This window comes from Phocoena phocoena, chromosome 5 (genome assembly GCF_963924675.1).
Source record: "Phocoena phocoena chromosome 5, mPhoPho1.1, whole genome shotgun sequence".
NCBI lineage: Eukaryota > Metazoa > Chordata > Mammalia > Artiodactyla > Phocoenidae > Phocoena > Phocoena phocoena.
In genome coordinates this window covers 68,690,345-68,706,724 of record NC_089223.1, presented here as the reverse complement: position 1 = coordinate 68,706,724, position 16,380 = coordinate 68,690,345, and the positions used below count along the sequence as shown (strand labels likewise).

Here is a 16,380-nt window from a genome sequence, read left to right as displayed (position 1 = left end):
AGTAGTCATAATTCTTTACAACCCGCCTGTTTCCAATGAGCTTTCCCTGATAATGCCTTAGTTATCCATCCTGATTCATTTGTTTCATTTGAGTCTTCTGTAGGAATAATTTCCTCAAACAGGTCCCTGGGTGATATATTCTTCTCTGGAATTCTTCTCTGGAAAGAAGTGGTATTTTTGTGGGTAATGGGACTCTGAGTTGCTGTCCTTTTGCCTTTACTCTAGATGTTCTGAATTGTTATTCTATAATCCCTTCCTTTCAGAAATCTCAGAGTTTTTCCTGTGAAAATACCTTGTACTTTGTGTCTGGAAGATTGCAAAATTATTCTTTTACCCTTGGAGTTCAGGAGTGATATCACGGTTACATAATATAATGAGCCCTTCAATATGCAAAACAGTTTATTAAATTCAGGGAAATTTGTATTTTCTTTTTGTGTATTATGGCTCCTCTTCTTGTCAAGAATGCCCACTATTCATATGTTAGCTCTCCTAGATAAGTCTTTCAAAGCGCTTATGCTTTCCAACTTTCTATAATTTTGTTCAAACTGTCTTCCAATCCACTAACCTGGCCTCATCAGTGGCCATCTTCTTTTCAATTTATCTAACACTCTTTTTAAATTGAAAACTGTGGGTTTTAGTACAAGGAAGTAAGGAAGTTTTTGTGCTCTAATCAGATATCCTTATATGTTCCCAAATTTTGAATAAAGATGGGAAATGAAAAGTTCAAACTATCATCTGCTTCCTCCACCAGTTCTTCTCACGAGGAGCCATCTATTCTGGATCTTATGCTTGTTTTCCTTCTGTAGGATGACTGGATTTTCTTATAAATATCGTTGTGTTTCTCTTGCATATCCCTTGGGATTTGGACCCAGCTGCCAGAGCACCGTAAATGGAAACAGTGTTCTAGCTAGGTGAAAACCATGGTGGGCTCCAGGCAAGCTGTCATTCCCCTACTGATGCACCAGGAGGTAGTCTCTCTCTCTCTCTCTCCCTCTCTCTCCCCACTTTTTAAACTCTCCTACATCTTATTAAAGGACTGTGAAAACAGCAGTTCCTCCACATAGTCACACAAGGGGCAGCAGCCTTCATTTAACAGTCCCCCCAAATCCCTGCACCCAGCTTTCTTCCTTAATCTCACTGTTGTAACCCCATCCAAGTACCCCATGCCAGTAGTTCTCCAGTTCTCTCCTGTCCCTGAGGGGAAAAACATCCCATGACATCATTGTCTACTAGATCCAGACAGAGCTGAGACCTCATATTCCCCAGATCCCACTTCATGCTGGGCTTAGAAGTTCATAGTTGAATCGGAAGTGGAAGGAAGGGCATCAGGGTTGAGTTTAAGCTGTCGTGTTGCCACTAGCCATTTCCCCTCAGAGAGGAGGTTCTTATTCTAGAACACTTAAATGGGCTCCAGGGGAAGCCATGATTCTCTGAAATTACCGTCAAATTGTATTTATTTATCTATCTATACATATGTATTATATGTATGTTTTTCTGTAGGGTTTTTTCAGAAGTTTTTTTAAGAATATTTTTTAAAGCAGTTTTATGTTCACAGCAAAATTGAGGGGAAGGTACAGAGATTTCCCATATACTCCCTGCCGCCACACATGAATGGCCTCCCCTGTTATCAACATCTGCCACCAAACTGGTGCATTTGTTACAATTGATGAAATGATGTGGACACATCATTATCACCCAGAGTCCATAATTTACTTTCTTAGTGTTGTCCATTCTATGGGTTTTGACAAATGCATAATGACATTTGTCTCCCACTATAGTAACATACGGAGTATTTTCATTGCTCTCTAAGGATCTGTGTTCCGTACATTCATCCCTCCCCACCCCCAACCCCTGGCAACCACTGATCTTACCATCTCCATAGTTTTGCCTTTTCCAGAATGTCACATAGTTGAATCATGCAATATGTGGCCTTCTCATATTGACTTCTTTCACCTAATAATATGCATTTAAGTTTCTTCCATGTTTTTTCGTGGCTTGATAGCTCATTTCCTTTTAACACTGAGAAATATACCAGTACCTATGTGTACGACAGTATCAAAGGACCAAAGGACATCTTGGTTGCTCCCAAGTTTTGGCAATTATGAATAAAGCTACTGTAAACATCTGTGTACAGGTTTTTGTGTAGACACAAGTTTTCAATTACTTGGGCTAAAAACCAAGGAGCAAGATTGCTAGGTCATATGATTAGAGTGTGTTTAGTTTTGTAAGAAACTACCAGAATCTCTTCCAAAGTGGCTGTTCCATTTTGCATTTCCACCGGCAATGAATGAGAGTTCTTGCTGCTCCACATCCTCTCCAGCGTTTGGTGATGTCAGTGTTCCAGATTTTGACGATTCTAATAGGTGTACAGTAGCATCACATTATTGTTTTTTTTGTTTGTTTTTTTGTGTTTTTTTTTTTGTTTGCAGTACGCGGGCCTCTCACTGTTGTGGCCTCTCCCATTGCGGAGCACAGGCTCCGGACGCGCAGGCTTAGCGGCCATAGCTCACGGGCCCAGCCGCTCCGCGGCATGTGGGATCCTCCCGGACCGGGGCACGAACCCATGTCCCCTGCATCGGCAGGCGGACTCTCAACCACTGCGCCACCAGGGAAGCCCACATTATTGTTTTAATTTGCGTTTCACTAACAGCATGTCATGTGGAGCATCTTTTCATATGCTTATTTGCGATCTGTATATCTCCTTTGGTGAGATGTCTGTTAAGGTCTTTGGCCCATTTTTAATCAGGTTTTTTGTTTTCTTACTGTCAAGGTTTAAGATCTCCTTGTATATTTTGGATAACAGTCCTTTATCAGATGTGTCTTTTGTATATATTTTCACCCAATCTGTGGCTTGTCTTCTCATTCTCTTTGAGTTCAGAAGGTTTTATCAGATTCTCAAAGAGATGTTAAGAATCACAGTCTTACGGAGCCATACCTAAATTTGGTGGAAATCCCCAACACGCCAATTAGTTCCATGTAGATTGCTCTAAGTCCAGTGGGTATCGAGGGTCTCACAGCCTCTCGGACACCAAAGATTATATCTAAAAGTAAATATCTTCCATTTCTATGCTCTACTTGGGTCATTGTAAAATAGGTTACTGAATATGAAAGATTATCCTTTGAAGAAAGGGCAAGTTCTTGAACTAGAAGAAGATGGTTTTAAGAGAAATAAAATAAAACAAATTGAAACATATTATAGTAAATAATAACCTGTATAGACTGGCAAAAGTAACAAATACAAGACAGTTGTGAGTGCAATGAGTTCAGGGATAAGAATTCAAAAAAGAGCTTTTTGAAGAGAAGCTAGAAGTGTTTAAAACAATAAAGTAAAGATAATCTTATTTCCCCTCAAAATAAAAATGAAGAAGACCTTAAATTTTCTTTCAGCGATATGTTGATGGTGATTCTTTGGCACTTGGCGTTCAGCTTCTAAATCTTAAATATATCACTCTTTATCTCTGAGAAAAATGTTTCTGGCTTAATCAAAAGTTAGTAGGCAAAATATCTACTACATTATATGGTTACTTTTGAAACATAAGCCCTAGTAATTCTAATGGAAAAGGATTTGATGCTTTTTTATTTGAGGTCAATAAAAATAGAAAATAACCTTAGAAAGATCTTTTTTTGTCTCTAGCAGATAGAAAGATACAAATATAAAGCCTTCTATATGTTTTAAATGATTTTTAGATTTTTTAATATATTAATACACTTTTTTAATGCAAGCTACTCTGATGTATGACCATAACCCAAGCAGACCCATGGCAATTGGGAGCAGAACTGGAAGGGGGAATAGATTTCAAGATAGATCCTTCTACCACAACCTACAATCCTCTACACATTTGCCTTAAATTACTTAAACCTCACTAACATAAGTATTAAGATATAACAATATGATCAAAAATTCACATATTTACTAAAATTTTCACCTATATATTAGCTATAATCAAAGGCTATAAAGAGAAGCTTACCTAATTTTCTTTGAAAAATGTATACTCTTCTTTGAATGTCTTGATCATTTAATGGGTCCGTACTAATTTGATCTTTTATTATACTCCATCCCTTTATCCTTTCTGTTCCCCTTTTAACAAATAAGTGCTCAGTTATTATACTTGTTGTTAAATAACACACAGTCAAAATCTATGCCCAGGCACCTAGAATTCAGGCATCCCTCAATCTAACCGAAGAGTGCCCATTAGTGGACACAATGAGAATAAATATGCAGCGGTGATATCAGATATCACTGAATGATCACAGAGGTTATGTTCAGTAAAGCCAAGTATATCCATCTTCTCAAGGCAGCCACAACCAGCCTGTCAGAAACGGCACTCAACATGAAGCCTCTTACGTTATCCCAATTTAAAGCAAAATCATCTTATCGTCAATTGCTGGGAAATTTCTCTCCAGATCCCCAACTGTCTTCAAAATGAATTTCTAGGCCAACTGAATTCTGTTTAACTCTGCTGTTTCCTGGTTTCAGATGGCTACACCACGGATGACATTGAGTTTTACTGGAATGGAGGAGAAGGAGCAGTAACAGGAGTGAATAAAATTGAGCTTCCTCAGTTTTCAATTGTTGACTATAAGATGGTGTCCAAGAAGGTGGAGTTCACAACAGGTGAGGATGTTTCCCCCAAAATGAACTAGCGATGATGAGAAAGGAGATGGCTCCCACCAAATGACCATCTGATTTTCTTTTCTTTTCTTTTCTTTTTTCACTCAGGGGCCTATCCACGACTGTCACTAAGTTTTCGTCTAAAGAGAAACATTGGTTACTTCATTTTGCAAACCTACATGCCTTCCACACTGATTACAATTCTGTCCTGGGTGTCGTTTTGGATCAACTATGATGCCTCTGCAGCCAGAGTCGCACTAGGTAATGCATTCCCAGCACTACAGAGAGCTGGTGGGATTTAACGTCAAACAACAACCAACGATAAGAATTACAGGCCAGGGTGTCTCTCACAGAGAGCCAGAGAATGAGATTACCGTAAGAGTGCTGGATAATAAAACATCTATGTGTAAGCACTTACAGGGGTGAATGTTTTACAACGTAATATCTTTTTATCATTTTACCAAAATAAAACACAAATCTTGGAGTACATTCAACACTATATAAGTGCTTCTTAGAGAATATTTTAAAATTCTCATTACACTAATATTTTACTAACTTTGTGATTTCTTCTTTGGTTCCTTCTCTTTACAGTGGAGAACATTATTGCATTATTCTCAAATGGATTTGGAGAAAGCTAAACCTTGTGACCATTAACAAGCCATGTCAATATTATCTTTCAAATATTAACTATAGTTAAATTGTATTGCTCTGTCTCCCTTAAATAGAGCTCCTTCTACTTGAATAAGGCACAGACAATTCATCAGCTATATTAATGATCTGTGATCAGGACAGAATAAAAAATGGTTTCCTTCCCAGCAAAACAGAATTCAGAACTAATCTTGCCATGGTTGAGTAATTGCTGTAAGCTAAAAGGCTATATTTGAGATTTTAAAGGATTCCTTGGAAAGTTAGAATATGTAAGGTCTGTCTGATGTATCTGGGTATGTGTGGGTCTACCTCGTATTTGACCCTAGAGCCATTTCAGTTATCACTTTCTGGGGCTTATTTACAGACACACACACACACACACACATATGCAAAAGAACATCATTTATTACTAAGCTAACATATACAGCTCTTCTCTTCTGAGACTACGGAACTGGATTAGATGATCAGCATACCCTTTCACCCCTAGACTAATTGTCAACTCTACAGCTCATCTCTATTGGTTGAGTATATAAGGTTCACAAAGTCAAGTGTGGGCAGCCCCTTATCAACCTTTGAACATTACAAGACTAAGGAAAGTAGACAAATAATTTATCATATCATACACATGTATCTGCACATATTATTTGAGTATGTGTATATGCTATGGTTAAAGAAAAAACATCGGACAGTGTCTACAGTAGGGAATATGAACTATCAAGGTCATGAATTGTGGTCCTCTTTACCATCTATCCTCAAAGCTAATAATATTTTGATTAGAGGTGTCAGCCTATGCAGATGCTGAATAAACCTGTTCTTTGAAATGTAAAACCTAAGGTATTTAAAACCTTTTCTAAGTGAAAAAGACATTTACTTACTAGCCCTTCTTGCTTAAAAAATTTAAGCCAAGGAGTAGAAGCAGAAGTGGAATTAGTAGATTTTAATGAATTATTGCTTCTGTACAGAACATTAGGTAGAATTATATTAGGGGAAATTTAAAATTTTATTCAAAGAAATAAATAGCACCACTCATGATGGCATTTAATATCAGTCCAGACATTTAAATTTATCACTGATCTAAACTATTTTAACCTTTTGTATGGTAGTTCAGACTTCCTACTTTATCTGTTCTCCTCAAGTTTAGTAGTCAAATCAGGGAATCTAAATAGAATAATCTGGCTGGCAAATGAGTGCTAAACTATTTTCTTCCCTTTTCATTTTCTAACTTCCATTCCCTTTGCCAGTTCTCCTTTGTCTTTAATATCCATTTCACATTTCCTATCTTTATTTTTAAGGACCTCCGTCAAGTTTCACGTTTTACTTTTTCATCTCTCTGCTTTTATTTTAAATACCTTTGCTTCATACCTCCTTGCTTTTTGCCCCTAGCTGGGTGATCTACAGCAAAATAACTAATCTCAGAGTTTCTGTTTACTCAGCTATAAACTGGGAATTATATACCCGCCTTATCACACTCAGCAGGCTGTTACGACAGCCATATAATTCATAGCTGTTAAGTGTTTAAAACTTCAAAAACACTATACAAATGTGTAATATTAGTATTACAGCAGAGTTTAGTATTAGATATAAGTATCACTTCCTATTTTTCCCAATTATCATTTAATCACCATAATCAACACAAAATATTATACAGACACACAAACATTATATTGTTAAGAATGCCATATTTAACAAAGTAGACAAAGCAGAATCTTCCTTTTAAAAAGACTACACTCTTAAATTTCTTTAACAAGTTGAATTTTTAGGAAGTCTTTTCCTGACTCCGGGGCACTAATTCATTCTAGTCTCTGGAATCAAGGATAGAGGTAATATTTGAAAAAGAAAAAAAAAAAAAGCAATAAGATTATGTTATATTTTAAAATACATATATCACATACTTGATGCAAGTCATGAACTTTCTTATTTGTTTCTTCTTTTCATGTTGACTCACTAGGAATGATGCATTATAATTTTAAAAGACCATACTGACCCTGCGACCTGTGTGTATTACAGTTGCATGCAATGAAATAGGTCTCCCCAAACTGGTCACCAACTTTCAGTTCGGTAGTGACTGCTGTGGTGATTAGTATTACAAGGACAGATTTAGGAGGGACGTGACGGAGACGCTGAGAGAAGGAAGGAAAGAAGGAGGTGGCACGTAGCAGAATGAGGGACATTTGACAGTAAGCAGTGGGCATGTCAATGAGATTTTAATATTTGCATCTACTTTTCTTTCTCCTTTGTGCATTATTTTTTAAAAAAAACAGTTTTCAACCCAACACTCACAGCGCATCCCATTTTATGATTTACTTATGGACTACGTAGGGAGCCTGCAGCTTTGTCTTTCAAATTGTCTGCCCTTTTTGCCCTGTGGTTTATTACATTACTGCCATCATTCTGGAGCACCAACAAGAGATCGGCATCTGTCCCCTCAGTCTTGAAAAGGGAACTTAACAAGTGCGTTCCGCTAAGCCGTGTCTTTCTGTTTCATAGGAATCACCACAGTGCTGACAATGACAACCATCAGCACTCACCTCAGGGAGACCCTGCCAAAGATCCCTTACGTCAAAGCAATCGATATTTACCTGATGGGTTGCTTTGTGTTCGTGTTCCTGGCTTTGCTGGAATATGCCTTTGTAAATTACATCTTCTTTGGAAAAGGCCCTCAGAAAAAAGGAGCTGGCAAACAAGACCAGAGCGCTAATGAGAAGAACAAACTGGAGATGAATAAAGTCCAGGTAATATATTAAATATTCTCGACAATCTTCTGAAATTCAGCAGCAGCAGGGCTCTCATAACAGAAAAAAATGATGAAATACTAGTTTATCTTTAATAAGGCTCCAACCACCCTTCATTTCACATATTTGAAAATTGACAATTGAAGATGTTAGGTTGAAGTTTACATAGCTTAATAACATACCTGGGCCTGCAACTCAACCCTAAGTCCATTATTCTTTATTTTAAATTATATAGTTGTGAAACTATACACAAAAGAATAATTCCGGACCTACTTAATAAATAAATGAGAGAACTAAAGTGAACAAACTCTTACTCCTAAGTGGCAATGAGGCATTATAGCACGGTGGTTACAACCACAGAATGGCATCAAACTGCTTGGATTTAATTCCCAGGTCTGCCACTTAATGGCTTTAGAACTTCAGGCAAATCAACCTGTGTAACTCCTTATCTAACCTCTGCTCTCAGTGTCATCAACTATAAAATGGAGATTACTATAGTATACCTATCTCTCAGTTATCATAAGGACTAAATGAGTTTTGTTACTTCTTTTAAAGTCTATTATTTGGAACAATACCTAGTACATAGTAAGAACTCAATAAGTATTAGCTATTATCATATACAAGACATTGTCAGTATTTTTCCTTTGCTTTTCACTGGTAGATCTTATGACCTGTTTTCTCACTGTGCATTAAAATAATGCTTTGTTTATTCTTTTTAAAAATCCCTATAGTCTCTACTTCTGTGGCATTTTTCACTGCAATCATTTGACAATTATGTGCGTTGAAATACTGGATCCAAGACAAATTGTTTTCAAGATGGCACTCAGGGTAACGACTCAAATATTCATTCACGATTCTGAGCATTGGGGGTACTGCTCTGAATGATGGAGTTTAGATGCTAACGTGGGAAGACAGGCAGTAAACAAGCAAGTATCGAGAGCATACTTTCAGGTAATAGGAAGTGCTACAAAGAAAGTAAAACAGAGTAATGGGCAAGAGAATGTGTGGGGTCAGGTTCAAGGGAACAGGGAACTTTGATCAGGTGATCAGGAAGACCTCTTTGAGGAATTACCATTTGATCTGACACCTAAGTGATGGAAGCAGCAGCCATGCCATGTCCATTCTAGGCAAAGAATTGTGTGACATGTTAAAGTACTGAGAGAAGACCAATGCAGCAAGAACATAGGAAGTGAGGGAGAAAGAGAATAATTTGAGTTGTGGCTGGAGAATCAGGCAGAAGTCAAATAGTGAATCTTCAGGGTGTTTCTTCATGCTCTTTAGTAGGATATCAAAATTTGGCAAACACTGTCAGGTAATTAGAAAATTACAAATGAGGAAAACATACAGATTCAACCAAATGGGCAAAATTCAAAGCAACACACTCAAATAAATTTATACTCTTGTATAAAACACTATGCTTAATGCCATGGGAAAAGGAGTAGGCATGATACTTGCCCTTGAGAAACTTCTGATCTGGCTGGAAAGAAAATTATGAATGGATTATAAAATAAGACAGGACAGCATTTATCTTGAAGAAAGGTTGAAGCTTCCTATTATCTGATGGTAGCCATACCAGCTTTAAAAGTACTTTAAGGGGGCTTCCCTGGTGGCGCAGTGGTTGAGAATCCGCCCGCCGATGCAGGGGACACGGGTTCGTGCCCCGGTCCGGGAAGATCCCACATGCCGCTGAGCGGCTGGGCCCGTGAGCCATGGTCGCTGAGCCTGCGCGTCCGGAGCCTATGCTCCGCAACGGGAGAGGCCACAAGAGTGAGAGGCGCGCGTACCACAAAAACAAAAACAAAAACAAAAACAAAACAAAACAAAAAACCAGCTTAAAATAAAGTCCATAGGAAAAGATTAACATAATATATGAAGAGATGGGAAGTATCAGACTAGGATTTGAGACTATAAACAAGAGCCAGTGGAAATCATAGAATTGAAAATTTTATTAGATGGATTAGAATCAGATTTCATACCACAGAAGAAAAAATTAGTATGATTGAAGGTAATATTGGCCTTCTCAATCTTTCCATTGCTCCAGTTCTTACCATAATTGCTACTAACTCAGGAATGCCTTAACTGACATGTCTGTTGATTTATATTTTGTACCCTTGTGATTTGTTCTCATGACATCCTGTGCTTTTCCACCTTAGGACTTACCACAATATAGAGTATATGTGTAATTATTTTATTTGTGTAATTATTTTTGTAACCTCTATCTCTCTGCTAATCTCCAAGCTTCCCAAAGATAGGCACCAGGGTCCTTGTCTATTATGTTTATTGTTCTTTCCTTGGAGGCTAGAACTGAGAAAATACCAAACAGGAACTTTTTGAATGAATGACTGCTAGAGAGGCCTTTTTCATTCAAGGTGAGTTCTTAGATACCACACAAGGTATTGAGTGTTACATCACAATGTTTTATAAAATTCTTATGTATTCATAATAAGTAAGAAAAGGAGACTATCTATAGTCCATTTTAGCTTCTGCTCCAAACTTACTTACTCTATCACTTTGATTTTTGACATGTTTTCAAGCATACTTCCTATCAACCTGTTATTCTTTCTGAATCACAGTGATATAGCATCAGATAAATACAGTCTCCAAAACATGTTGTAAGTTTTTATAAACTTCTTCATATTTAGACGGAATAATAATAGACCAGTACTATCTCAAGGAAATTATAATCATGCCTGTAGCTGCTTAGGTTTTCCAGTTCCTGACTTCCTTATCCTATTCTAAAACCAGGGGCTCAGGCAGACAATGTGTCAATAACAAAGCAAGTGTATCACTTCATCTGTTCAGCGCATCACCTCCAGCAGTGAAGTTAATGATGTAACCTAAGTGGTATTTAAAAATGTTACCCTCTGGTTTAATTTAAGAAATAGAAAATATTATATTTTTTCTTTACTATAATGGTTAGATGATCCTCCCCTTTCCTTTTAGATGTTTATAAACAGTTGAATTCAAATGACATATATGTTCTGGTTGGTCCCAGACAATTTTTATTTGAGGGATCCCTAATATCGGCCTTGGTACCCTAGTGCATAGAGTGGCATTGATCATTTATCATACATTATTCTGATAGCCTTGGCTGGGCAGTATTGTCAAGGGTATCTATACTGAAGCTTCAGAAGTGCTTGCTTTGTCTTGATTTTATATTTCCACCACTGCACTGAAGTATCTTTTTATATGAGTATAGGTGCTCAATCCAGACATTAGGAGAGTTTCAACCTCCAACATGATACAGACAATAGATTCATAAAACCCTCAGGTATCATTTGAAGCTAGAGATGGTATTTAGAGTTTTGAAAGATAGATTACTCAGTACAACTAAGCTGTAAGTAAGCTACTTCGGGGCCATTTTTGTACTAAGCTGGAACAAATAGAGTTGTATCTGCTGGCCACAATGCCTGCCCATTTGCAAATAGATCCACCTAAGATAGAATGGTTGCATGGGTGGTCTGTGACCAGAGACTGACTCAACATCATTCTGTCATGGGGGACACTGCTGAAGAGTCATGCCCAATGGGAAGTTGGAACCCCAAAAGTCAAGAAAGAATTTTTCCCTTCAGAACCAGATGTTGATACTGTAATCTGGCCTCTTTTCCTCCCATTCCTATTCTCTATGGTGAATCCTCTATACCTTCAGACAACTGTATTGTGATTAATTCCAGGATACAAAATGCGTGTGAAAACAGTCTTCATAAATGTAAACAGCTCTCTCAGGTCTAGCTTCGACCAGCTTGATATGCATATTAGCCTTTGAGCCTGGGCTCCGCCCCACATCACTGTCTTGCCATCAGCCTTTAATGAAACTTTAACCATTCTGACTTAGTATCTTGGATTCTGGAGAAATCCAGGCAGGGCCTCTGATTTCTATGTTAACAGTTGATGAACTTTTTCAGCCCTCAAACCCTTGCCCAAATCTGGCTTGGTCCATGTTTTGTTCTCTAGTTGTGGCTTAATTTAGCTAATCTTCAGGGCCTTCAGCAACCTAAGAGTCTAATTTTCCTTTCCAGGAATCTCAAAATCTCTCTCTCTCTCTCTCTCTCTCTCTCTCTCTCTCATCTTCTTTCTGGCATCTAGTCTCCAATTTCTTCTATACTCAAAAAGATAGGATTCTTTTGTGAATGAGAGAGAAATCTAACTTACTGGCTTAATAAAATCTAACTAGCTTAAAAAAAAGGGGTGGGGGAGTTCTTTGGCCCACACAACTAAAAGGTCCAGCAAAGATTGTAATTTCACATGAGGCTATACCCAGATGTTCAAACAATGTCATCAGAGAGCATATCTTGTCATCTTTTTTTTTTAACATCTTTATTGGAATATAATTGTTTTACAATGGTGTGTTAGTTTCTGCTGTATAACAAAGTGAAATCAGTTATACATATACATATGTCCCCATATCTCTTCCCTCTTGCATCTCCCTCCCTCCCACCCTCCCTATCCCACCCCTCTAGGTGGTCACAAAGCACCGAGCTGATCTCCCTGTGCTATGCGGCTGCTTCCCACTAGCTACCTATTTTACATTTGGTAGTTTATATATGTCAATGCTACTCTCTCACTTCGGCCCAGCTTACCCTTCCCCCTCCCCGTATCCTCAAGTCCATTCTCTACGTCTGCATCTTTATTCCTGTCCTGCCCCTAGGTTCTTCAGAACAATTTATTTTTTTAGATTCTATATACACGTGTTAGCATACGGTATTTGTTTTTCTCTTTCTGACTTATTTCACTCTGTATGACAGTCACTAGCCTCCACCTCACTACAAATAACTGCATTCCTTTTTATGGCTGAGTAATAGTCCATTGTATATATGTGCCACATCTTCTTTATCCATTCATCTGTCGATGGACACTTAGGTTGCTTCCATGTCTTGGCTATTGTAAACAGAGCTGCAATGAACATTGTGGTACATGACTCTTTTTGAATTATGGTTTTCTCAGGGTGTATGCCCAGTAGTGGGAATGCTGGGTTGTATGGTAGTTCTACTTTTAGTTTTTTAAGGAACCTCCATACTGTTCTCCATAGTGGCAGTATCAATTTACATGCCCACCAACAGTGCAAGAGGGTTCCCTTTTCTCCACACCCTCTCCAGCATTTGTTGTTTGTAGATTTTCTGATGATGCCCTTTCTAACTGGTGTGAGGTGATACCTCAGTGTAGTTTTGATTTGCATTTCTCTAATGATTAGGGATGTTGAGCTTCCTTTCATGTGTTTGTTGGCAAACTGTATATCTTCTTTGGAGAAATGTCTATTTAGGTCTTCTGCCCATTTTTCGATTGGGTTTTTTTTTTTTTGATATTGAGCTGCATGAGCTGCTTGTATATCTTGTAGATTAATCCTTTGTCAGTTGCTTCACTTGAAAATATTTTCTCCCATTCTGAGGGTTGCCTTTTCATCTTGTTTATGGTTTCCTTTGCTGTGCAAATGCTTTGAAGTTTCATTAGGTCCCATTTGTTTATTTTTGTTTTAATTTCCATTTCTCTAGGAGGTGGGTCAAAAAAGATCTTGCTGTGATTTATGTCATAGAGTGTTCTGCCTATGTTTTCCTCTAAGAGTTCTATAGTGTCTGGCCTTACATTTAGGTCTTTAACCCATTTTGAGTTTATTTTTGTGTATGGCATTAGGGAGTGTTCTAATTTCATTCTTTTACATGTAGCTGTCCAGTTTTCCCAGCACCACTTATTGAGGCTGTCTTTTCTCCATTGTATATTCTTGCCTCCTTTATCAAAGATAAGCTGGCCGTATGTGCGTGAGTCATTGAGAGCTAATGACTGACAGCGATATCACAAATGCGGTTCGTTACAGGAGCGGGATGCGCAGATGGAGGTTGTGGCTGTGTGGCTCTCTGTGCTCTGCAGGTGAAGGCAGCTGAGCACACTGGACAGCTTCATTCATTTGACTGTAGGCTTCTGGAGGGACAGCCCGTTCCATGGCCAGCATCACTTCACTTGGCTTCCTGCTTTGTACTTCAGAAGCACTCAGTAAATGGGGATCTAACTGAATTGGTTAACAGTAAGGAAATCACTTTCTGTTTGCAAAGTAGATTGAGCCCAGAGGTATTTCTTAACAGGGTTTTAAAACTGCCACTGACAACTGGATTATATTTTATTTCAATTACACTGAAATGAGTTCTGGTATATTTCCTGGTTGAAAATATCCAGAAGAGTTCAGTTCAGTGAGTGACAGCATTTTTCACAGCCTAAGGCATTCTTTGGGTATTTTGGAGGCAGAGAGAAGGGGAGCGTGAATGAGACAGGACGGGTGGGAGAGAAGTGAAGCCCAAACTAGAAAACAAACGTATACATTCACCTGGGGTTTCTATAGAGGGAAGAAATACAGCCAGCATGTCAGTGTTTCCTGGGCTTTAGTCACCCTCCTGATTTTTGCCATCCCCTTTGTATCAGTCAGCGTTCTCCAATGGAACCAACAGAAACAGAACCAACATACACGCAAGAAGATATTTATTTTAAGGAACTGTCTCGTGCAGCTGTAAAGAAAGCAAGTCCAAAATCTGTAGAGTGTGCTGAAAACTCAGGCGGGATTTCTGTTTCAGGCCTGAGACAGAATTTCTTTTCTGAGAAACTTCAGTTTTTGCTCTTAAGACTTTTAAGGGTTAGGATGAGGCCATGCAGGTCATCAGGCTGAATCTCCTCTACTTACAGTAGCAGATTGAAAATGTCAGTCACATCTACAAAATACCTTCACAGCGACATCTAGACTAGCGCTTGACCAAATAACTGGGCACCATAGACTAGCCGAGTTGACACATAAAATTAACCACCATGCCTTTTTACCCCCTGTACTATCATTCATTCATTCAGTAGGTATTTACTGACTGCTCCTATAAGTGCCAAGCACTTTTCTCAGGTCTTGGGAAGTAATGGATAAGACAAAGTCCCTGCCCTCCTGGAGCGACACTCTAGTGGGACATTTTGGGGAGGAACCAGTTGGATAAGAAGAGAGAGGATCAAAAGTTCTGCTCTGGCCATTTGAAGAATGAGATGCCTTTAAACATCCATGTATAGGCGGCTGTCCTGTAGTAAGGTCCAGGATTTAAAAAAAAAAAAAGGAAATATGAATTACTTTAAATTTTTCACTCATTATAATGACATAGGATGAGTGTAATATTAAGAAAAACATACGAAGTAACCAAGTTAGTGTGCTGGTTAGATTTTTTCTAAATATGTGAAAAGCAATATATACCACTGTTTCATTTTCTTCATAATGCTACTCAATTTTTAAAAACAAACTTTATGGGGAAAGAGGGTATTGCCCGTTTCCTCTGTAAGAATGTATAAGCGCCAACTCAAGAACTGTATCTCTTTTGTTCACTGTTATCTTCCCAAGACTGTTGCATTCTCAGAAGTTGAAAGCAAGATATTGTCATTGAGAACCACTGTACTGCAGGAAAGAAAGAGAGGGTTCACCAGCCAGAAGCTGTCTCTCCCCATCTCAGGTCTCTATGCAGTGAAATCCCAGGAGCGCCCTCATATGTGAGCCCGTCCAAGATTTGCCTTTGGTCAGGAGGATCTTCAGGAGGGACCTTCAGGAGGAAGATGAGAGAAAGACTCAGCAGGCAGTGAGAAGGCAGATCCCATGGTCACAAGTGAAAGCATTTCAAAAAGTCTGTTAGAAAGGGAACTACCAACCTGAGTTTGAAAGAGGTCACAGTATTTGTCCAGTAAAACATTTAGAACCAGTAGGAGATGGGAGCAGTCTCAGGGTTTGTACAGGAGAGCGTACAAGATTAAGGAGCTTTATTAACTGAGATCCCTGAAATTCTAAAACGTGGGACATGATGTCCTATTGCTCGTGGAGAGGCTGATTCCTTCATCAGTGTCGGGGACAGTGCTTGACACAGAGCAGGCACTCAATAAACACTTACTAAATAAATGAGTGAGGGAATGACTGAACTGTTAACGTTTTAACACTTATCCATTCTACACCTAACATTACCTCTTGTAACCCATGAATATACCTGTCTAATAGGAAGTGGGGTGAGGATGAAAGATTAGCAAGCCCTTGGGGCTGCAGACCTAAAGACACGTTCTCTGCTCCCCTTTATTAGACATCTTGCATGTTGATCATCTATCTGAAGGAGAAGAGAAAGCATTATTTATTGGCCCTCCTGAAGCCTTAATAATAATTATATTCATTTTTCTCTAAATTTAGGTTGAGTGATGCTCTAAATTTAAAACAAAGAGAATCCGTGGTGTTGGTTTGAGGATTACATGGTCATATAATTAAGTCATTACCCCCCAATATTAGACAGACTTACATCCTCAATCACCAGAACCCTGAACAACCACAGGCTTTACCCACCAAGGCAGTGGGTTCAACATGCACGGCCCTAAATGGATTACACCTTCTCTGGTGGCAGATCA

The 16,380-nt window shown here is 38.6% G+C and overlaps 1 protein-coding gene across 3 annotated transcripts in view; it reads left to right on the top strand.

The window, feature by feature from the left end:
* Window positions 1-16,380, top strand: part of GABRB1 (gamma-aminobutyric acid type A receptor subunit beta1) — a 404,556-nt gene that overhangs the window by 382,272 nt on the left and 5,904 nt on the right. For 2 of the 3 annotated variants that reach the window (XM_065877180.1, XM_065877178.1), the window contains exons 6-8: window positions 4,478-4,615; window positions 4,721-4,873; window positions 7,748-7,986. In XM_065877180.1, coding sequence (XP_065733252.1) covers window positions 4,478-4,615; window positions 4,721-4,873; window positions 7,748-7,986 — 530 coding nt within the window. Of the gene's footprint in view, window positions 1-4,477; window positions 4,616-4,720; window positions 4,874-7,747; window positions 7,993-16,380 lie in introns of all 3 variants that reach the window. The other variant, XM_065877179.1, reaches the window with a different exon arrangement.